The sequence below is a fragment of the Aplysia californica genome, unplaced genomic scaffold (genome assembly GCF_000002075.1).
Source record: "Aplysia californica isolate F4 #8 unplaced genomic scaffold, AplCal3.0 scaffold00611, whole genome shotgun sequence".
Classification (NCBI taxonomy): Eukaryota; Metazoa; Mollusca; class Gastropoda; order Aplysiida; family Aplysiidae; genus Aplysia; species Aplysia californica.
The window spans coordinates 323,546-346,994 of record NW_004797881.1 but is presented as its reverse complement, the minus strand read 5'-3'; the positions used below and the strand labels follow the sequence as shown (position 1 = coordinate 346,994).

The 23,449-nt window shown below is 42.0% G+C and overlaps 1 protein-coding gene across 1 annotated transcript; it reads right to left on the bottom strand.

Moving 5' to 3' along the window:
• Positions 1-6,222: 6,222 nt before the first annotated feature.
• LOC101847367 (60S ribosomal protein L5) lies at positions 6,223-22,945 on the bottom strand. The gene is made up of 8 exons (XM_005107547.3): positions 22,840-22,945; positions 17,260-17,329; positions 14,926-15,041; positions 13,229-13,363; positions 11,546-11,748; positions 10,864-11,041; positions 10,064-10,152; positions 6,223-6,394 (listed from the first exon to the last, which is right to left on the bottom strand). The coding sequence occupies exons 1-8, from the start codon at positions 22,840-22,842 to the stop codon at positions 6,304-6,306; spliced, it is 885 nt and encodes a 294-aa protein (XP_005107604.1). The 5' UTR covers positions 22,843-22,945; the 3' UTR covers positions 6,223-6,303.
• Positions 22,946-23,449: the final 504 nt, after the last annotated feature.

The window sequence follows — 23,449 nt, the reverse complement described above, 5'->3', positions numbered from 1 at the left end:
ATAGAACAGGATCTGATTTGATTGGAGCATAAGCTTATTTTGTATTTAGAGGTTGTTTCGAAAATCTCTTGTCATTTTTGGGAGGTTTTTTACAGACTAAAACCTCATACACTTCTAGATCTTTGCATGAACCAGGTATGTACTAAATTTTGCGTCTTCATTTAAAAGTTATTACGAAAACCGAGGGTTCCGTTATTTTGTGTCACGCGTTATTATATATTTGGTCTATAACTTTATTGTTAACGTACTCGTGTGTTGTTACTAGTAAATGTTGTTAATAACATTTGATAAATTTGTATTGTGGGTCCTGATTTTTTAAAAGGCTGTGCTGCTTTCATGCTATCGGTACTCAAATTGTCATGTTTTTTAAACTAAAAATGTTAAAGCCCTTTAATGCGCCTGGGATGGGAAGGTTGCAATTTTAGGCAGTTTACCTTGCAATTTTTCTGTGTTTAAAAAATGCAATTTTCCGCAGGGCCAGATAAATTGTTGACGACAAGCACCAATGAAGTTGTTACAAGTCTGTCTGACTCTCTCTCAAGTCTCTTTCCCTTCTTGACACTATGTGGCGTCATAAGTGGTCAGCAGTGCTGCCAACACGCAGGAACTTGCTCTGACTCTGAGCTAGAGTAGCTCGCAAGTGATTTTTTGCAGAGCCTCAGCAAAAAGGAATGTAAGAACTTACTATCTCCACCATCAGGTACATAAGGCGGAGAGCAGTTGACGCTGCGCTTGTCAGTCCCGGGCCACTTTCTCCAATTTCGGCACATCTAGGCCCTGGGTTATTGCCTCATCTCTTATTGTGCCTCTATAGCTTCCAGTTGGTCTTCCCCGCTTTCTCTTTCCAGTTGGTTTCTAATGCCATGTCTGATAGTTCAGGGCAATCTCGTAATGTGTAAGAAACACTGTCATAATTGTAATTTGATGTCAAGCAAGGGACGCAAAATATTATTGGCCAGTGGGTCACAAGTTTGAGATGCCTGATTTAGATCATTTAGAAGGCGGGCTTCGACCTGTCCTGTCAAGGCCAGCCTGATCTGAAAGAGAGATACAACGACCCAGCAGAAAGACCAAGACTCTCTACATGTACTATATAAGTAGGCCTATTATAATTATTCGAACTCTGGTCTTTTTTTTAGTTTACGTGCAATGGCAAAGCTCACCACAGCAGAGATGTCGGCACACAGAGCACTCTTCTAGTTCTAGTCTTCCTAAAAGACCCCCATGTCTTTCTGTGTATTCATTCCACAATGTAGGCCTAGGCCTATTGTTGTAATCATGCCTGATAAAACAAGATATGAGGTCTGTCTCAGAATAAAGTTTTCCTGTCATGCTGTCCTCACATATATAAATCACCCTGTATTTGGTATCAACAGAAAGCTTATCCAACCTATTCAACGTAAGAACCATCAAGTCCAAGACATTTCTCCATTTGATATACCCAGCGATCAGTGATCGTTTGTCCAAGGTCCCGAGTGTTTTTTCATAGTCATAGCCTCTTGAATCTGGTCCTCGTTCTCAAATTGCTGACCTCGCAGGATTTCTTTCACCTTGGGGAAGAGGTGGAAGTTGCATGGAGTGAAATCGGGGCGAATAGAGCGAGTGTTCCAATAATTCCCACGTAGCCCTCAAAAAGCTCGTTCACAGCTCTGGACTTGTGAACAGGCACGTTGTCATGATGCAGGATGACATCTTCTTCAACCAAAGCGACAGTTAACATTGACAGTTAACACCAGGTGTGACTAGCCGGCTCAGTAGGCCTACATTGTATGATGCCACTTATGTCGAAAAAAACAATGCATCACCTTTCTCTCCCCGTGTTTTCTGTGTGCATTTCATCTTTCATGTCAGACCTCCCAGATCCATTTCCTTACTGTTTGAATTGATTGGGCTTTATTCGCATTTACTTTGTATAGATCACCATGGGTTGAAACAGCAAACTTGCCAAGAAAAGTTGAAAACTTGATCACAAATCGGACATCGTAGCATGAGAAGGTGGCATCAATGTTTTGCTCAGCCATTTTTTCTCAAATTTGCCTTGGACAAAGTGCACAAGAACACCACACTTGACACGTCACAGCTGTATGTGACCCGTTCACCAATGCACTTGCAATTTGGCCTTAAGATTTCTTAGACATGTCATGACGTCACAAAATTTTGTAGCTGTTGGTTACATATTTTTGATTTTATGGAGGGAAACTTTATTCTGAGACAGACCTTGTAGTAGCTTGTTCTCTTTCGTCTGTCCACATGAAAAAAATTGTAGCTACCGTATTTAATTTACCTACTAATGTTAACACTAACTCTAACACTATGCTCTCAAAACTTTGCATGACAAGGACACTTCTACAGGCCAAAGATTTCTTTTTTAACCCAATGGACTCGAGACTCCGATATATTATATCGGGGTGCAGCTAAAATGTCTTTGCCCAAAGACCCATATATTTCGGGCTTTGGGATGACAAGTTTAGACCTCGCACCTACCCAGAAGTAGATAGAGACAAACAGATTGGCATACCAAGCAGCAGTATTGGAGGTAGGAGGGTAGGAACAATCTTAATTACTTTGTGTTTTTGCATGAGTACGAACACAATGAGATGAGGATGCGGTGGTGGAGCGGTTAGTGAGCTCGTCTCCGAAGCGGAAAGTCCGAGTTCGAGTCTCAGTTCGGACACTGATTTTTTTTTCGCACCCCCCCACCAACAGTAATGGGTACCTGACTTTGAGTTGGGGAAGTAAAGGCAGCGTGAAAAGGAACTGGCAACTCTACCACAATATGCCAACGGCCCAGAGGAAGTTGTCTCACTAACATTACTAACAAGGCAATCCCCAATGTCCGGATCGGATGCGGGAACAACTTTTAATGAATAACAATACTAATAATAGTACATGTAATAGCATGCCTGTTTTTCTTGAATTTTGCTCGGGGTGGGGTGGGGTAGGCGTAGGCCTGGGATCCTAGGGTTATTATAGTGATCCACAAAATACTCTGCCCCACATTTCTATGTGTGTGAAAGCTTGCCAATGAGGACCAACACAGGCTGACTACATGTAGTAGTAGTACTAGTGGGATACAAAACCATACTCAATCAAAATTCCCCTAACTCAGGTCTCCTGCATGCGATTACGAAGCACTTGACCACTACACCAGTTTCACATTGGATGAATCAGTTTCATTAGAATAAAAGAAAGGTGCGACTAACATTAGCTTACCAAAAGTTATTTCCTCAATACACGACCGGGAATAGATGTTTGTTTAGTTTCAGTTGGCTTTATGGCGCTCGCAACTGCATACGGTCATTCATATGAGCGCCAATCATTCTGAACGTTTATTACTTTAAGTTTTAAAGTGAGGGGGGGAAAAAACAACAATGGCGCCCCAGACTGATTGCTTTGCCTAGCATAGCCCCTGAACAAGTGGGTCAGGCTTGCACAACAATCACTGCCACACCAGAAATAAGATTAGAAGTTAGAAGTGCTTTTTTGACATCTTCAAGTGCAGGTGCTCAGTGTCTCTTCAGGAGACACTTCAGTTTACATTTTTCTTAGTCCATGGCAACTACAGACTACATGTATTTTCATCTCCATCTTTGTTCACCAGAAAATCCTTTTTTTTTCAACTTCATCATAGTCTGGAGCAATTTGGTTCAAAACAAGAATCATTTACTTTTTTTTTCTAGTGTAATATAATGTTCAGCAGCAAAACAAAAACATTTACGATCTCTGCTAGGATTCGATGACCAGGCATTCCTTAGTTGTGCATCATGTCCTCAACACGTTTGTGAGAAAGAATGCTTCTGATTGGGCACGTGGAAGATTCTGCATTACAAAAATTAACCCACAGCCAATAGATGACGCCTACCGTTCAAATGTAGGTTACCAGGCAAGGGAACTGACAGACAGGAAAGTATGACAACAAATTGTATGGGGTTGTTTTGCGGCACTTACAACACAATAAGGTCATACATACAGCGATGAAGATTAGAGGAATGGTATTACATGAGAGTAACAAACACATAAAGGAGGGGAGATGAAGACGACAGACGTTTGATAGAAATAAAGGAGAAAACCCAACCTGAGCACCCACCCACAGCAAAAGGTACGGGACATTGTTTGAGTAAAGAGAAACACGTCGACAAAATAATGGTCATTTAGTGCTGGGAAAAAGTAAGACGGACAGACAGACAGACAATGGAGGAAAAAATAAAGTAGGACCTCCAGTGTAGACCTGCATGTGAGCCTCAACCAGATTGTCTGAAAATTTTGCGGAAAACCCCATAGAACTTTTGTGGGTGTCACAAGGAAGGACTTCCGAGTAACGAGCGACCACCCCAACAAAACCCACAAAAGAACCTGCAACGGGCCTCATGTAAAAAAGGCCAGCACAAGTCCAAAATGGAAAAAAAAAACCCACTCCAAAACAAACAAGGAGATTAAAATTATTAATATGGCCTATATCTACATTACTATAATAGGGTTTGATACAATAACACAATAGAATTGGAATTATGAATCCTCCATATATAGTATATAGATTCTAGTTCTAGATCTAGTAATCTAAATAAACCTAGATCCAGATCTTGTAGAACAAGTGAGTAGGAATAGGCCTTGAGCTAGATCTAGATTAGAAATCCGCATCCGATTCCGAACAGAGGGGCTCAGCTGAGTCTAGATCTAGATAGATCTATACAGTGGAGTCCACTTATAACGAGTCCGGAAAAAACGAGAAGTCTGTTATAATAAAGACACTATTCTAAAACCCCGTTTTTTTCTCTTCTTAACCGTTATAAATAAAATACTGCTAAAGCGCAATCAGACAAACACGCGAGTCGGTTATAGCGGAATATTGCTGCTGCTGTGCGCAGTGCATGGGCAAATTATACATAATGTAAAACCTCGCCAGTTGAGAAACAAGTTGGTGATCTAGCGAAACAAAGAATGGGAGAGCCAATGTGTGCCAACAATGAAGGCCGGAGCGACTGAGTAGGGAGGGTGTGAGATATACAGACAAGCAGGACGCATCACTTGATAGGCCAGCGTAAGCCTAGTTTAGATTATCAAGGCTTACCATGCCTCTCACTTCTCTGATGCGGGGATGGAGAGGTCACAGCATTGTGAATGTGTGACGTGCGCAAGCAGACAGAATGCACCACAGGGTGTGGTGGGGTGGGGGAAAACACAGCGAGTGAGTTGGCCCAGAGCCCTTTCTTTCTGATCGCCAAAGCCGAACTGTCAGTCAACATCACTAGATCTATCTGGCGCTAGAGAAAGGAACCTGATTCGATTTTTGATCGAGTAAGATCTAGAGGTCATGTTGAAACAAAATCATCATCAGCGGGTATAGCAAAGGGAAACAAATAGAACACCAAACTCATAGATTAGGCCTACTTTACAGTTTCCCTTGAATTTATTACTACAACCCTTATAGCGAGAATCCTGCTATAATGGACATTTTTCTCCGGTCCCCTGCCTCTCGTTATAACAGGATTCCACTGAACTAAATAATTCACGATTCACGCACCTCATGAAAAGCTTTTTACCAACATTAATATTACAGCATAACCTATGATAGGGTTTGACAAAATAGAATTGGAATATGAATCCTCCATTGAGGTCTATATAAAATATATAATTATCTAAATGTAGATTCTGTTAGAACAAGTGACTCGGACTTGAATGAATCCACACGATCTGAACAATTGAATTAGTCAACAAACGAAATTCAAAATGGTTGCTCGGCACGAAACTGAAAGTAGATAATTTAGGTCGTCGTCCTTTTCAGTATTCGCATTTCTACTTAGGTTCTGACAATTATGTCGGAAACGCCGACGTCAGCACGAAAACGAAAGTGCCGACGAGAGAAAAAGGGGGCGCTGGCAGTCGGCCAGGCCTCGCACTACGCACATTGACCAACAAGGTGGGCCTAGCGATAGCATTGGTCGGCTCGCGATTGTCGGCAAACATGCAGGTCTATCCAGTGGCACCTTCTAACCACCTGCTATATGGGAAAACAATACAACAAAACAAGAGCATGGAAAAGTGACAGGGAAGGGAATGGGTCCAGTAGCAGTCAAAGACAAGACCATGGAAAAGGAAAGGGTCGGGTAGAAGTCGAGGAGTAGGTGCAAAAAATGTGGAAAAAAAAAGGGGGGGGCTGACACCAAAAATGTCCCTTCTCTTTGCCCGAGACACACATTTAAAGTAAAAAGAAATCACAGAAACTGTTCTGTCATATTTTGGAACTTTATTCTTCTATGACAAGCACAAATCACGCTCTCATAGAGATAACATTTCATCCAGCATTTATTCGTCGTCGAGAGACTTGAGGTAAGCTTCCTTCTTCTGGACAACACGGGCCTTGCGCTGGGCATTGGAAAGCTTCTTCCTGTTCCACCTGATAAGACAAAAAAACATAACATATGGTGAATATAGATGCTTGAACCAGATAGGAAATTGTATAAAACATTCTCATGTCAAATGGTAGTAAGTTATATATATACAGTCCGTGCCGGCTTAAAGCATGTTTCGGACTCAAGCACGCCAAACGGCTTTTACCGAATTTTTGCTATATAAATGACACGCCTTTAAGCACGGTAACTTCGGCTTCAGGCACGCTTCATTTACAAGACAGTCAATATTTTCATGATGACCCATCGAAGTTCGAACACAGTTTACACCGCAGCAGTGGAGTGTGTCAAGAGAAACACAAAGAACGCAAGTGATGGACACACACTCACACGGGTAGAGAGGAGGGCAGATGCACACAGCCGTGCGCGCGGATATAGGATCTACCCTAGGCCTAGGGCAAAGCTACACACGACCAAAAGAGAGTCAGGGAGACGAGAAAGGGAGGCTGGCTGCCATTTCACCTTTGACCCCAGCTATCCATTAATCCTGATTGTGTATCACGCGCGAGGTGGGGTGAAGGTGGTGGTATGAGTGGCACAGCGGGCAGTGGTACGCATAGGCAGTGTGTTACAGTAGGCCTAGTGTGCTGTATCGTGACTGGCCGTCTAAATTAAGTTTTTATTTCCCATTCGACCACAAAACAAAAACAAACAAGCGAACAAAAACGACCATGGAGGGTGTCTAAATGACAGTGCACACTTTTGCGGGACTGCTATAGGCCTACTTACAAACAAAGGGAAATAGCATGGGGAATTTTCTACATGAAAATCTCTAGATTATGCCTACTTCGCACTCAAGCACCCTTCGGCGTTAAGCACGTTCAAGCTTTCTCCCGATGACCATGCTTAAAGCCGGCATGGACTGTACATACAAACAAGATTTGTTTTTCACTGGAGAGAAAATACATACTTTTTCCAATATTTACCCATACACATGTAACGGGATGAACACTTACAGCATGCTGGGTTTTGCACTACATTACACACAGTCGACTACGCTTGTAGTAGTTTCATTGGGGGGACCAGAAAAAAGATAGCTACATCGGAAGTTCGCAACAGCCGTTGAAGCGCTACATGAAGTGAGAAAGAGGCAGGGCCAACCGTGTTCGCTTCGCTCGCCGCTAAGCCACAGTGCCAACGCATAGTTGTCCCTCATTGTGCTAGACGAAGTGAGAGAAAGGCAGTATCGCACTGTGTTCGCTTCGGCGCTTATCATGTAAGGTTATAATAAATACAGACCTGCCACCCTATGAAATCTAAAAACCAGGATTTTAGAGTGAAAAAAATCAGGATCTGGTGGAAAAAATCGGGATCAACGGCAAATCAGTCCACTGGGGAAGGGGGGTGGGTCCAGGTTCCCTTTTATGAGGCAAGTATGCAAGACAAAACTTTTGCAGGAATAAGTTCACACTTGGGCCTCTAAGTAGTGGGAAAACATGTACTCGAGTCGGAGTTGGATAGACTGGGGGAGCGCAGGTTGCAGTAAAGCTGAAATTCTCATAGTCTTGAAAATAGCTGACACATAACTCTAATCATCCATGTAAAAAGCCGGCGTTTTCATACAGTAACGACGTTTGACTTGCGAAAGATTGCATCAAGGTTGTTCATTTATTTTTTCCCCTGTTTCTTTATTCTCAATTAGTACCTGTATAACGGCACGCACTTTAAGCCCAAATGTAAACACCCCCCCCCGGTAAGTCCCAATCATTGCGAATGAACCTTGTTGACCCCGACGGTCCCCGACACACGCGCTACTTATATGTACACGGTCATGTCACGTGATGCGAATGAGCATTTGAAAGTTCCACTGACGGGTCTTGATGATGGGCCCGACTTCATCAGAACTCGGATGAAGCTTGCTTTTAAAGCAACGGCAGAACAACGAATAGATTATTCTTAGGCCCATGTCATAATTGTTACAGTAATCAGGACACCGCCGGAGGTAAAAAATCGGGATATCTCGGTTAAATCGGGATGAGTGGCAGGTCTGTAAATAGTATTATGTGGGAGAGTGCTCGGTAAGTGAAGGTCACATGCTTTCCTAGTCTCAAGGAAGGATTGATGAAAAATAATTCCAAGTTGATTACTGTATTCTAAAAGGAAATGAACTGATCTTTTAATTAATATCTTTTTAAAGCCGGTATACATATTTTGTGTAAAAAGTGATCTTTAAACATTTTGACAGTATTTTTAAAAGCTTTCTATTTAAACACTAAAGGCCAAATATATACCACGGGAAAGCCCGTTTAGAGCTCTACAGTTCTCCACCAATGAAAAGACGGTATTTAATCATCCCTCGCTCCGCGAAGCATTTGAACGCACTCGTGTCAATTTTTGAACCGACCGACAACACAGGGCTTTGCTTCGTCGGCGATTCTCCAGCTCCTAATAATCGGACATATAAACAACGTACACCATTGTATCGAGGAAAAGCTGAACTTTTACAAGGTGTACGGCATTTGGTGTTTTATAGCGAAAGAGCAAAGAAACAGCTATCAGAATTACTCCGATTTCACAGATACCACGCGGTCGGAAGGCCGTGAGTGCCCGCGAGGCCGTGTTTACGCTACCTACCTTTAGTAATTACAGAAATTTTTTATTTCGCATTTTTGAAAAAAAAATTTATTTGGCACAAATTTTCACGGAAATTTTTCCATTTGCGGAAGACTAGAAGCTCTGTATTGTGTGAATGTCCGTAACGTTACAAAACATCATCGGGTCCATCAATGCTGGGTCAAAACTAACCACGGGGAAACGTTAAAACCGTTATTTTTACTATATGGGCTGGGGATAGAATATGCACCACTACAGCCGTCACGACGGATGTAGTGAATTCGGTACAACCGTTTCAATTTACCGTGTTACATCGGTGCCCGTTCCACGAAAAAAGACCGCTATGTCCGAAGACATTTACAACCGACTTCGCTGTAGTTCATTCTGTTCTCCTTCAGCAAACATTTGAAAGTTTGTGGGCTCATGTAGGCTGATACTCTACCAATGTAAAAATGTCAGAACAAGTTGTGTGCTACCCGTGTCACAAACACATTGATATTTACTTTCACTGGATTCCTTTCCATCTTTGTGCTAAAATTTCATACAAATCGTTGAACATATGCCACACCCCTCCACTTTTGACTGGTCGATAATGCTAAATGGAACAGATTTGAATAAAGAGCCAATTTCCACCATACACTTTAGTTGCAGGCATTTATTTTATAGCCAATTTACTTAAGTCTCTTTTCATGAAAAAGAGCAATTTCATAACCGTTTTGCCAATATTCTGTTACTAAATATATCAACAGAAAGTAGTAAGCTCTTTCTTTGGCAAAAGACACTCACATTTTTCCTTGTACTGTAAAAACTGTACCTGCCAGTTCCATAAAATATGTATACAACTTTGCCGTTTGCTGCCTCAACTATTCTTCAGCACATGCATCTTACCGTCACTTGATCACTGCTGCTGAGCTTCCACAAATAACTGAGAGACAAACCTCCAAGAATTCAGATAAAACTGATCTCAGTCCGATAAATATCACATCTGGGTCTGCCCCATTCAGGAAGGGAGGAAGTGAGAAGGCCAAAACAAAGGTTAATTTTTAAAGTTACAAAGACAAATATGAAGATGTACAGCAAGGGAAAAAAAACAACAAACGAACCTCTTCTTGACCACCTCCTTCTTGCCGGGTGGCTTGGACTCTGGATCCGCACGGATAGCAGCGTGGGCCTTCTTGTACATCTCCTCCACCTATCAAGAAAGTAATAATAATGTTCTCTAAACGGTTCAAAATAACGCCAGTGTGATAAGCTGCAAAAATATAGACTAGTATCTCTCTCAGATAGTACCAGCACATCTATTTGAATACAAAAAATTACGTTGAGGTGGCTGATTAAGTTCAACGTCTTTTTGAATAAAATATTTTTTTCTTTTGTTGAAGTGGAGCATTCGACTTCCCGCAAGACAAAAATATCAGAAAGTACTAGAAAAAGTCAGGCACTACTTGATCTTAACACATTCCTGCCAACATCAACCAAATTTGACAAGTGTGCGAACCCTCCTGAGAACCTACACAAACCATCCAGTTTTGCTCTTGCAACCATGAATTTTTTTTTGGTGTAAGGCAAACAAAAAAGGAAAATTTTTTTAAAAGGCTGTCATTTGGCTCTCATATTTAGTTACAAATAACTTTTTAGTGTCACTATCTTTTATGAAGTTGCCCTATTTAGCTATTTGCATAAACACCAGTCCAAAATAGTGTCTACCTCTGACCCCATTTGCACATCCTAGTTAACCAACCCTATTGACCCAGTACATTTCCCCAAGACCACAATCAAAAGCATTAAAATTTCTGGTTGCCAAAATTGACAGAAAAAAACAACAGAAATAGGTAAAACACAAATAAATGATTATTTCTAGCCGACTGCATTCATGTCAAAGAACTCCTTCATGTATGCATACCTTGCCAGCAGCAATGCTGTTTTTGATGAACTGAGAAAACTGTCTCTTGTAGGCTTCCTCATCATTCTCCTGCAGGTAGGTCATGTAGTCTGACACGTGCTTGCCCATGATGTGGTCACGATGGACCTGGGCGTTGAACTTCTTGCTCTCAGCATCGTAGCCAGGGAATCTGCGGTTGCTGTACACATGAACGAGAGACGTGTTGAAAACAAAATCTGAGAATTCTAAAACAAATAAATAAAATCACTAAAATCTCATGTTTCAAATACAGTAGACCTATAACATGGATAGGTTGAACACAGAAGACTCGAAAAACCCTCCCCCTTTCTTTATCTTTGTAATACATCCCTTGAGCTACAGAGGCCAGTCCCGTTGAATTCCAGCTATCTGTCTTATACTGCATATTCACAAATGCAGCAAAATTCGGACAAAACCCAGTAGAACAATTATCTAAGAAATATTGGACTAAACAGTTACCCATGACACAAGGAGGGGGGTGGGGTATACCGATAACTGGTGAAAATTCCCAGCCCCCCCATCCAGCTGGCAGACTACTGGAGAAAAGAGAAAGCTGTGCCTGCAGAACCAGTGATAAACACAAGCATCAAGAGATGGGCGAAAACAAAGAGAAAAATAACAATCAAGCTAAAGACAACCTCAGCAAACTCTGCTGTCGACATACCTGTGGGGGATGTCAATGCCTCCATCAGCAGCACCCTTCAGGGCACCAAACACACGGGCTCCAGTGGTGGTACGAGCCAGACCCACATCCAAGTAAGCACGGAAAGCACCAGGGGCTCCATCCACGTCTTCAACGCAGAACTCTTCACCATCAGGCTCAACCTGACCCTCATATGTTTGGTCCAAGCCAAACTTCTTCAGCAGCTAAACAGCCATAAACAAAAAAAGAAAATGAAAACAATAAAAATCAGGTCCTTCAGATTTCACGCAGTAGTATAAAGGCAGCACTTGCGAATTAACCCAAATATAATATATACATGCTTTTCTCATTCCATCTCTATTTCAAGCAAACTGAAGCAAAGCTATCCTGATTAAACACATGCTTCATCATGCATCAACTCCCAGCAATAGAGTGAGCAAACTTTTCCTTCCTTACCTATCTAACCTTCCCACCACCAGAAAAATCACTCATCACAAACCATCGTGAAAAACAGTCCCATCTTTTTTCAAAAATTCTGAAAATATAACAAAATCAGTAAATCACTCAGATTGTACCGCTACCCAGACCTGCCACTCTATGAAACCTCAAAATCAGGATCTCAGGGAGAAAAAAACCGGGATTTGGTGAAAAAAATCGTGATCAACACCAAATCACCAAGGTGACTGCCAAAGCTGACTTAGAATTTTTCCAGGGGTGTCCATAAATTACTTGGCCTATATGCCCCCTGGGTGTCTTTGTTTGCGTGCGCGTGTTTGTGTGGGTGTGTGCGCGTGCGTGCGAGTTATCATTATTTTTTGTAAATCCTGAAGCATCACGTCAAGCACTCCTAGTCCAAGTGTCTATACCCCCCTCCCCACCCCAACCAATAAGTCCCGAAATACATGAACTTAAGTTGACACCGACACGCAGAACACACGGCGATGCCATGTCACGTGACGCGAATGCGCGATTGAAACAATTTTATTAACGGGTCCGACTAACTGCGCGTTCACACAAAACTCTCAGATGAGCGACAGTCGTTCCACTTCTAGTACTCTTGGATAACAACAGCGTCCGACCGACCAATTGTACCAACAAATCTCTTATCCCTCATAATGCGTTCAGACTAAAGCAACGACAACGGCCGTATGTTTGTCTTGTCAGTGCAGTTACATGTAGTTGTGTAAGGGTTAGAAAGACAGTCGCTCGTCGGAGTGTTTGGTGTGAACGCACAGTTACCAGACCTCGGACAAGGCCTGTTTTGAAAGTAGCAGCGGAACTACGAATATTATAGATTATTTGTATGTCCCAAATTGTAAGTTACCAGGCTATCATCGGAGAATTCTGAGTGCGGGCAAAGATCACACACAACTTGGGGCGAGTCAACTACTAACTGCGGCATCGATATTTCGGGAAATAGTGCTCCGAGTTCCTATTGACAAAAAGTTCAACGGGTGCTTCCCGCGATAAAGGAGAAGGCAGAGTACGTTTTAATAAAAATCCGACACAACAGCAGACTGGGACAAAAAATCGGGATACACGCGATCGAAATCGGGAAAATCAGGATGCTTGAGATTTGGAGCAAAAAAATCGGGATAACCCGACTAAATCGGGATGAGTGACAGGTCTGCGGTACATAAAAATTATTCTAATACACACAAATTTAATACATTGGTAAACTTCCATGAAAGAATATATACTTACTCTTCTTGCCAAAAGCAATCCAGTGCAGTATGCAGCAGCATAGTTGGTTAACCCGACCTTCACGCCGTATCTTGGCAGTTCATGAGCGTAGGCAGCACAAACAATCACGTCACCTTCGATACGAGCGTAGGCTATCTGTAAAGGCAAAAGGTAGTGTAAACAAAACAAGAGGTGCCAGGATCGAATTTGCTCTTACTACACAAAATGACATAAAAAGAATAAAATGTTATGGAAGACACCCCCCCCCCCCCCAAAAATCACATTCAATGAACCGAGTAGGCCTACAAACATCTTTTGTTTTTGTAAAGTGTTTTACTGCGCTCGCAACTGCATAAGGTCATATGAGCGCGCTGGACACACCTAATATTTTCAGATGGTAGGAAATTTTGAATTTAGCTCCGGGTGGCGGCAGAAGCCTACTCTTATCGATTTCAGACCACCCATGGATCTTTAACGTGCGCAACTTGCACACGGGCCCTCCGAGATTTTTCGCCCTTGTCCGAGAAGGCTAGGTGTAGATCTTTCCTTTCAGAAGATCTGGGGTGTGGCTGAAAGACAGCAGTAAGAAGAAGCGAAGCAGTAGCAGTAGAAGGGCTGCAGAAAGAATCAGGAGCCCAGAGGAAGGGGCAAAGGAGGTGAGGGGGTGGGGGCAGAAAGAGGAGACGAAAGCAGACGACAGAAAATTGCTAGAGAGCAGGAAATGAGGTGAAAGGAGACACATTTAGAGAAGAAAATTTTTCGGTCGCTACCCGGATTCGAACCCGGGACCTCTGAATGAGAGGCCAACACCTTAACCTCTAGACCACAAGAGCCCCCCAATACAAACATCTAGAATAATAAGTCATCATCAAATTAAGAATTCAGCATATAACACACAATTGGTCATACAAATTGTAAATTATATAGTTCATTTTTCACCCGCCTTTGAGCCCTTACCACCGGTATACTGGTGGCACGTAAAACTGCACTATTGCATAGCCACCTGTACACCGGTGAGCAAGACTGTATCTCCAACCCAGCCCGTCTGAGACAAAACGCACACGCAAGTTAAACAGCGCTCACAACTGCATAAGCTCATATGAGTGTGCGGGACTTTTCAGCTGGACAGAAATTTTGAATTTTGTAAGGTGTGTGTGTGTGTGTTTTAAAGCCTTCTCTTAACGATTTCAGACTACCAACGGATCTTTAATGTGCGCAACTTGCACACGGGCCCTCCGAGATTTTTCGTTCATGTCCGAGAAGGCTAGATGTAGATCTTTCCTACCAGAAAACCAGGGGTGTGGCTGAAAGACAGTAAGAAGGAGCCAAGGAGTTGCAGTAGAAAGGCTGCAGAAAGAGTCAGGAGCCCAGAGGAGGGACAAAGGAGGTGAGGGGGTGGGGGCAGAAAGAGAAAACCATAGCAGACGACAGAACATTGCTAGAGAGCAGGAAAGGGGGTGAAAGGAGACAATTTTAGAGAAGAAAATTTTTGGTCGCTTCCCGGATTCGAACCGTGACCTTTGAAAGAGAGGCGAACACCCTAACCTGTAGGCCACGAGATCCCCCAGTCCTGAGTGAGATAAAGAAAGTGATTCAGACAATCTTATGAATGTTAGTACATCACTCAGGGGCTCAGGCAGAGGGACACAGTAGCCTCATGGGGGCAGGGCTTTAAGGGTTAAATAAAGGGGAGACACTAAACAGCAGTTATGACATACCTGGCAGACGATGTCCTTGTTACTGAAACGGACAATCAAGCGGTACTTTGGGGTGTTGTATTTGTTTTTGTCCTGGAAGATGAGGCGCTTCCTGGCATAGTAGTCAGTCACTCCCTCTGTAAATAAAAAAATTTTGGTGGGGGTAAAATATATTCTTTTTCTGGTAACACAAAACAAGCTTATTTTTTTCCCAGCCTGAGAAAGCGAATGTTATTCACCTATTGGTCCAAAGTGAGCTTTTCTTTCAAGATGTACTCTAGCCAACTTGCGGTCTGGAGTGTTGCTAACCTCACTCTCGGGTTCATTTTGCTGATAGCAAAATCAAACAGGAAGTCACATTTTGTCATGGGTTTGTATTCGCGTACAGTTGCCCTTGGTAAGATTTTAGCATATCTAATTTAAATAGAGCAACATTTCAGTTCTTTTTTCTTTAATTTTCACATTTTTTGGACTTTATAATTGAATCCACCACAAACAATCAATTTTTAACTCATCTATTGACTTTCTTTTTGTTATAGTTTCAAATTCCCCATTTATATGAAGCGCGAGGTGTCAATGTACGACAGGTTGTTTTTGTGCTCTCAAAAGCGGCACCAACACGCCATTTAAATTAACGTTAAAAACTTACAACATCAAATACATAAAACAAAACAGAATTAGGGTGGACCTTTTTTTGATACGTTGGACAAATCAGACTATGCGGAAATAGCAGAATAATGGTTGTGAAAACAGTACAAAACACTGAGGCTAGCGGAAAAGCGGTGACTTCACCCACCTGCCTAGCCTGTTTGGACTACCAACTTTTATGTTAAGTGTGACCCACCTCAGAACTTTCCAACAAAACATCTCACTATACACACAAAAATAATCAATTCTGCCATTGCATACTTGCGGCCAGGAGGTTAAAAAACAAGTTTTTAAGCTCTTTAACTCGGAACCCATTTAAGAGGGAACTCCCACCCCATCCGAAACCCTCCAAAATAAAGTTTTCAGTGAAATGTTGGGATTTAAACGGACAGTATTTTTAAACATGCACTGGTTTGAATTGCAGCGTTGCATTCCTTGTACTGTTGATTTTGTAACGCTACATTCAGTGCTTCCACCAGCTGAAGTACGGAAAATTCTGCCGGGGATCTGGGGGCCCCAGGGACAGAGTCCCGGCGGGGGTTCAAGGGGCGAAGCCCCTGAAGAAATTGAAATTTAGTGCTTTTTTGGCAGGTTAAAAATGGCATTTGGGAGCCTGTTTGAAGAGATTGCCTACAGCCCACAACACTTATTTTTTCGCCAACATTTGGTCTTGTTTGATTTCTTCACCAACATATCTTTCCATTGCTGGCAATGTTTAAAAGCAGGTTTCCCTGTCATTGCTACTATAATTTGTCGTCGTACCATTGATAGCAGGCAAACCTGGGAATAATGAAAGATAATATGTACCTCCAGAATACAGTTGCCCAGCGTATACCCTAATTTTCCTCAACTTTTACGTCTGATTGTTGCCCGTCACAACCTCGGAACATCACTTCGAATAATTCTTGATTTTAACTACAGCTGGAACTGAAAACATGTTCATTTTTGAGGCGACCGAGTCGGGCGATCCCATCCGTAATGGGCACCCCATATCAGCATATCTTTCTTTAATCGCGGCCCTTAATCGCGTTCACGTGCCGTAGAATCTTCGCATTGATAATTTCTCTAGATCTAGATAAATTTGCAAAAAATGTTTCTTACTGACAGTAATTTTCTGTCTAAGATTACAACTCAATTTCCAGCCGCGGCAACAATCCGAAGATAGAAGGAATGAGTGAATGATAGAAAGGAGGAAATTGGCAGAAAAAGTTAGCCTGATTTTGATCCATCTGCAGGTAAAAAATGTACTGCTGACCAACCCCCAATGAATGCACAGGGCATAGCAGAATAATGGCCGACTGAACGAAATGAACAATATGGCAGGTTTCTATAACATTTACTTATTGCCGAGAGAATTACCGTAAATATCCGTAACTTATACAAGACTATATGAAGGTGAGTACGGAATTTCGGCAGTCCTGCACTGTCGCAGTTTTTTTACGGAGCTAGTTGATGATGGAGGAACAAGTACGGAACTGGTAGAAAGTACTGATTTCCGTAAAAATATGAAAGAGTGGAAGCACTGTACATTTTGGAAGCAATACAGGGTACAACTCCATGGCACACAGACATAAACAGCCTAAAACAATCCTGACCGTACGCATGGAAACTGGCTGCCTCAGTCACTAAGATATCTTACAAATTCAGCAGCTGCCACTCTTTGCCTGCCAAATTACAACCTTTTTTATTTTTTACTGCACTACATACCTCTCCTCCTCTTGAACTTGACTTGGAACCTCTTGAAGTAGGCCTTGCTCTTGACAACTTTCACGAACCCCTTTTAGAAAAGAGAAAATAAAACCATTAATTAAAAAAATATAAATAAACCAACGTCAGCATTCCATACACTAATGTGGCTAGATCTAGTACCTATTTTCTTTTAATTCACGATTCAATTTTCTTGATCAATGAACATTTTCAAGTCGCATTAAAGACGACTAACCATGAATGCGTAGAGGAACGCTAGCAGAGTGCACAAAATATGCAGTCTAGCAATTTGGTAAAGAAGTGACTATTTTTCCGAACGCTCCGGATAATAAACTTGAACTCTACGTTGGCAGCATGGGTGAAAGCACTGACAGGTTCAAAAACCTGAAATCCGAATTAGTAACATGCCTACGCCTGAAAATTACGCGCTTTGAGAAACAACGTTAGGTAAACACACACAATATTATGAAATACACATCATCAAGATACATGTAGTACAGGTACTTTCATCAATGCATTCCTTTGAAAACAATCCATCTAATCGAGCCCTGGGCCCACAAAACAGCAATCTGCTATACCTGGATGTTAATTTTTTCACAGATGTATTCCATCACAATTCCCACTGAGACACATTTTTAAAAATAGGCTATTGTTAGGGGACCGTATGCCCCAATAGCGCGCGGCGCTAGGGGACCGTACGTCCTACCTGCGTTAAGGCGTGGTGTTACGGGACCGTACAGATGCATGCATCTGGACTTTGCAAAAATACTGGAGGAAAACGGCCAGTTTAACGAAGCTCCTGACGTAAGGAATTATTACTAAGAGAATGTTTAAAATACCTGAATACGATTGTGAGGTATCCAGTGGCCGTAGGTGAACCAGAATTTGAAATTTGCTCACGTCTGCACCCAAGTTGTTGTTATGTGTCAATAAAAGAAATCAAAGAGAGTGAGGGGGAGAGAAAGAGAGAGAGAGAGAAAGAGAGAGAGGTGGAAAGAGTTGGCGACCGGAATGTGGGGGCGAACGATGGGGTCGGCAGGGTATAATTATGCTATTAGATTGAGAAGAGATCATTAATCATGTAATTGTAACGCCTTGCGTGGAATATGAGTTAAGAGTACAAATTAAATTCATAGTATACCAACTTACGCCTATAGTGCGGTCAAAAATGCACGGCGCAACTTATTGTGAAATATCTAGAAAATTCCTTAATAAGTACTAATAAAAAATCCCAGTCGATTGTTTCTACAAATTAAAAAAAATTTACAGCTCCGGCAATATCACTTTTGCCTTTTAAAAGCAAGTCAGTCATTTTTTCCCAATCGCAATAGCATGCATGCTTATTGAACGTATGTTTAGGAAACCTTTAGTGTAAAAAGAATGTGTTCATTATAAAAAAATTTTTGTATGAAGTTTTGCCACTAAAAAGTGTCATTGGCGAGCTATGACGTAGGCCATATGCGTATGCAAAATGTGTGCGAGAAGCGCTATGAACAATCACATTTTTCGCGTGATGGAGATTTATAGGCCTAGTATTTTATATAAATTTATGAAGAACATTTTGTTGATCGAACCTCAGTTGTGGAAAAATATGATTCAGTTAAGACACTTTTAAAAAATAAACTGTTGTGCAAAGTATGGGTGACATTGATTCTTCCGTTAAAGAGATACAGTGTATTTGAGGAAAAGTTGCGCCAGGAATTTTTGACCGTGCTATTGTTACACTTACACGACACCTGTGCGCAAAGGTAGTCCAGTTATTATCATAATATGTAATGCGCTTGCAAATAAACTTTATTTCGTCTGTGCTTAGTTCACTACCCGACGTTCTGTCAAGTCTCTACAATAGTTTGTTTTGTTTTCCATCTACCTTTTCCAAGCTGTCTTCTTTTTCCTTTCTTTTCATGTTATTGTTATTGTCACTGAATGTGAGTTGATCCGTCTTGCGCACTATCAAGACTGAGTGTGTGCTCAGGCGTGTTCTCTCATGCAAAAGTGAGTAAATTTCCGGCGTTTACGAGTGTCATCAAATGGGGCTAGGGGCCTATTTAGGTCGCAAAGCTTAAAAATGTGCTCACGTCTGCCAGCAGAATGCGCCTGAGCACACACTATTATCCTTCTCATTTTTGTCCAAAACATTCCCTTTGTGTAAATTTGTTCATCTCTCTCTTTCTCTCACGAACACCCCTCCCCCATCTCTCTCTCTCTAACACACACACACACAGAGACACACACACACATACTCACACTTTTTCTCCCCCTCTCTCTCTCACTCCTCCTTACTTTCTTTCTTTCTCACTCACTTCCTTTCTGTCTGTTTTTCACACTCACACTCTCTTTTCTCTCTCTCTCTCCCTCACTCTCTTGGATTTCTTTTATTGACACATAACAACAACTTGGGTGCCGACGTGAGCAAATTTCAAATTCTGGTTCACCCACGACCAATGGATACACCTCACAATCGTATTCAGATATTTTAAACATTCTTGCAATAACTCCTAATGTCAGGAGCTTCGTTAATAAACTGGCCGTTTTCCTCCAGTATTTTTGCAAAGTCCAGATGCATGCATCTGTGTACGGTCCCGTAACACAACGCCTTAGCGCAGGTAGGACGTACTGTCCCCTAGCGCCAAACACTATGGGGGCGTACGGACCCCTAACATCAGCCTTTTAAAAAAGAGTCATGTCACAGTCCACATTTGTACTTTTTGAACTACAACTGTGGCTTCTCGCTAAATAAGAGTTAAACAATGGTGCATGGCACTTGTGCACATTGTTTGGAACTGCATGGGTCTCATCTCAGAATTTTTAAAAAGGAGGAACTTTCCGCGTTATCGCGACAGAAGCCCATTTTAGTGAGACACCCACTATTATTATACTGTTGGACCCTAGAATGTTGAAATAAAAACCATCAATTTATCATGCAAGGTTATTTCATACCAGTTTGAGGGTTTGGAAGATAATTTCAAGTAAGAGTCAAATACCAAATATTTACAATCTTGATTACGTACAGAAAGTGGAGGCGCACTGTGTTTTTGTGCGACTTATTTTTATATTTTACCTTCATCATATTCGCCTATATAAACTAAAATCTTTATAAAAATGAATCTTGTTTTGAGCCTGGGAAAAGGCCTAGAACCAGAATTATGAATATTGACTGTCATGAACCAGTCTGGGTGTAATGATTCGTATAATAAACGTGAAAGACAAAATTAATGCTCAAACTCAAAGTAGAGTAATAACTTGAATAGCTCAAGTAAACCTATTCAGTGTGAGAGGTGTAAGAACTGTTGGAGGGCAAGGTACAGTGACACTGAAAATCTGCGAATCTTGAACAAAAAGCTAAAATATAGAGACATAATTTACTGTCACCCATCCAATGAAACGCGACCACTTAGGCCCCTGCCTTAAGTTCATTAACATGCTTACAAGTAGTTATGACGGATCCCGATTATACACAAAGCATGCACAAACGCGCACTTTACTTTGAAGAGAGCTGTAGTAGATCTAGACTAGTAAACAAAATTCGGCGCTTTTTCAGTAAGTTCCCACCCCGCAATTTTATTCACGGGTTTGGGCCACAAGAGTAGGGGGGTTTCAGGGTGGCTTGCCCCCCTGACCTAATAAAAATAGGAAGGGGGTTTCAGGGGGGCATGCCCCCCTGAATTTTACCATAATTTAATGTTTTGCAGTTGTTAGGTTTGATATCTTAGCTCACCGCGAATCAAACGTATAGATCTAGATCTAGATGTAGGTCAGGCTCAAATAAGGGGGGTGGGAACTACCGAAAAAGCACCCAAAATTCTAGACTAAATATTAAAATTTGCTTCCAATTTCTTTTCTTTTTTTTGTCCTCTGGCCTCTGGTGTTGTGTCTAGCCTTCCCCCCATCCCCGAGTGTATCTTTTTAAAAAGGGAGTGTATACAGACCCGGTAACCGGGAACAAAATCACAAAGTATACAGACCCAAAGGAACTCTTTTGTGATTTCGGAGAGTTTCAGCGCCCTCTTGGCTCGGGGTAGACCTAGGTTCTTCTGGATATATGGTCTAGATCTAGATCTAGACAGACGGACTTAAATCTTTGATCTAGATCTAGATCTAGTTTCGCGGCTAGCCTAGATCTAAATGAAGATTGCGGATGTTTTTTCGATGAACGATCGTTTTTCCTTCATTTTGGAGTTGGATGGAGGAATCACAATTTGAAGAAAAGAACAAGTTACAATGTCATAATTTCAATCGAGCAGTCCTCTCTCTCCTCTGTGTATCGCTCGCCTTCTCTTTTTCTTTGTTTGTTTCTGTCTTTCTTTGTCCGCACCTATTTCCCACTCTCTCTCTGTCACACACACACACTAGATTTCTACCGGGTCTGGGGGCTGAAACTTCCCGAAATTATAAAAGAGTTCCCCTACCGGGTCTGTATACTTCGAGACTGTTCCTGGTTACCGGGACTGTATACACTTCGTTTTAAAAAATCAATAATCTCCCCCCCCATTCCGGAGTCTTGTACTTCACAGCGCTCAGAACGTGCGCAGGTTCATTGACCGGTCACAATGACGAGCCCGACAAGACGCTTGTATTACTTTCTCCCCCCCCCCCCCCACAAGCGACAGCACAGTGACGAACATTATTTTCCTGGTGACACCACGTTTGTAATGCAGAACCTGCATGTTACAAATGTTACATATTCAAACTTTTACAGACAAGTTTCTGAGATCTTGATTTTCCAATCGAGCCTCGGTGTCACATACAATTCTGCTTGCCGCCATAGCCACCTGTTCGCCTGAAACGTACTCTCACACCGGGAAAAGTCTAATTAACATCACATCCTAATCGCGACCGGCAAAAATGAACTTAAAGACATCGGATTTGGTTTTCAAATAATATTCGAGATCTTTTATGTAGCCTATTTTCCCCGCGTCTCGGCGATTTTTTCCCCTTCAAATTCCCGGGTAATTCCCGAGGCCTTGCAGTCACTCTGCTCCCAGCAACTCTCTTTCTGATTGACCCGCTTTCCCAGTAGTGGAGTTTAGCAGAGGACATGACGGTAGCGGAAATCCGCTAAATAGCTGAATATTGAGACCCATGGACTGAAGGTTGGGCTGACCATTGCACGGCTTCGTTCAGTGTTGGGTCCACCATCTTACTGGAGCTGTTCTGACAACTTAAAGGGCACGTAAATTAGCAGCTGTAGTGTTGTAGTCTAAGGCTAAGGGGAGTCTGGCTCTCCTGACCCATGCCAGTGCCTCCTAATCTTCATGCATGTGACACCCTCCCTTGTCAGCAGACTAGATCTAGGCCTACTGACTGAGCATTCATGAGTCCAAACCAAGGCTGCCATTTTTTTTAAAAATTCCGTTTTCTAGATCTAGCAATGACTATGGAAAATTAAATGTTCATCCAAATTGCTTAGTGAGAAAAAGCCTACTGCTTCGAGTTACCTTGAAGGCGGAGGCATGACAGCACAATATATCTATCTCAATCTGAACATCATATGATCATCTTTGCCAAAAAATCTAACCAGCTAGTCTTATGGCATATCTCAATGCATTTTCTTATGCAAAAAGTGTATAAAATTCTCACCATTTTGAATAAAATCGAGGTTTACACCTTCGACTTTATACGATAGCTTCGGTCTCGGGGAACCTAAACCGGAAAAAGGAAGTTACAATCGTAAACATACGTTAACAGCGGTAGTTTGCCGAAAACCACTAGTTTACCGAATGTCACCGCATAAAGAGTCTTATCGCCATGTGACACCAGAGAGTTTGTATTATAAATGGGTATGACTAGCCTAGTTGAGTTTTAGGCCTAGTAGTTTTTACGGCCCTCGCAACTGCATAAGGTCATATGAGCGCCAAAGGGCGGATGCCAACAGAGAAGTCCATACAGGGAATCAGGCTTACTCTGCTCACCTTTCTAGCTTCAACAGCACAAAGTCTGCTTCGACTATCAAAATTAAGGCACCTCTCAAAATACGGGTCAGAAGAGTGTGACAATCATACAAAAGAAGTAGAGTAAAAATGACGATAGTAAGGATTAGGAAAGAAAAAGCGGCAGTCCTCTGTTGCAGTTAAGGCACAGTTATGAGCTTGACATTGATAAATCAGCCCACTTAAAATTTTACTTTGGGGATGGCTTAAAGACACTTCTGTCAGTAGCACCGCCCTGAGGGGAGGGGGGGGGGGGGGTT

Coding starts and splice junctions, on each gene's coding strand:
- LOC101847367 (XM_005107547.3), bottom strand. Junction 15,042..17,259: donor CAAGTTCAAGAGGAGGAGAG/GTATGTAGTGCA, acceptor TTTTATTTACAG/AGGGAGTGACTGACTACTAT. Junction 11,042..11,545: donor GGCATTGACATCCCCCACAG/GTATGTCGACAG, acceptor TCATGTGTACAG/CAACCGCAGATTCCCTGGCT.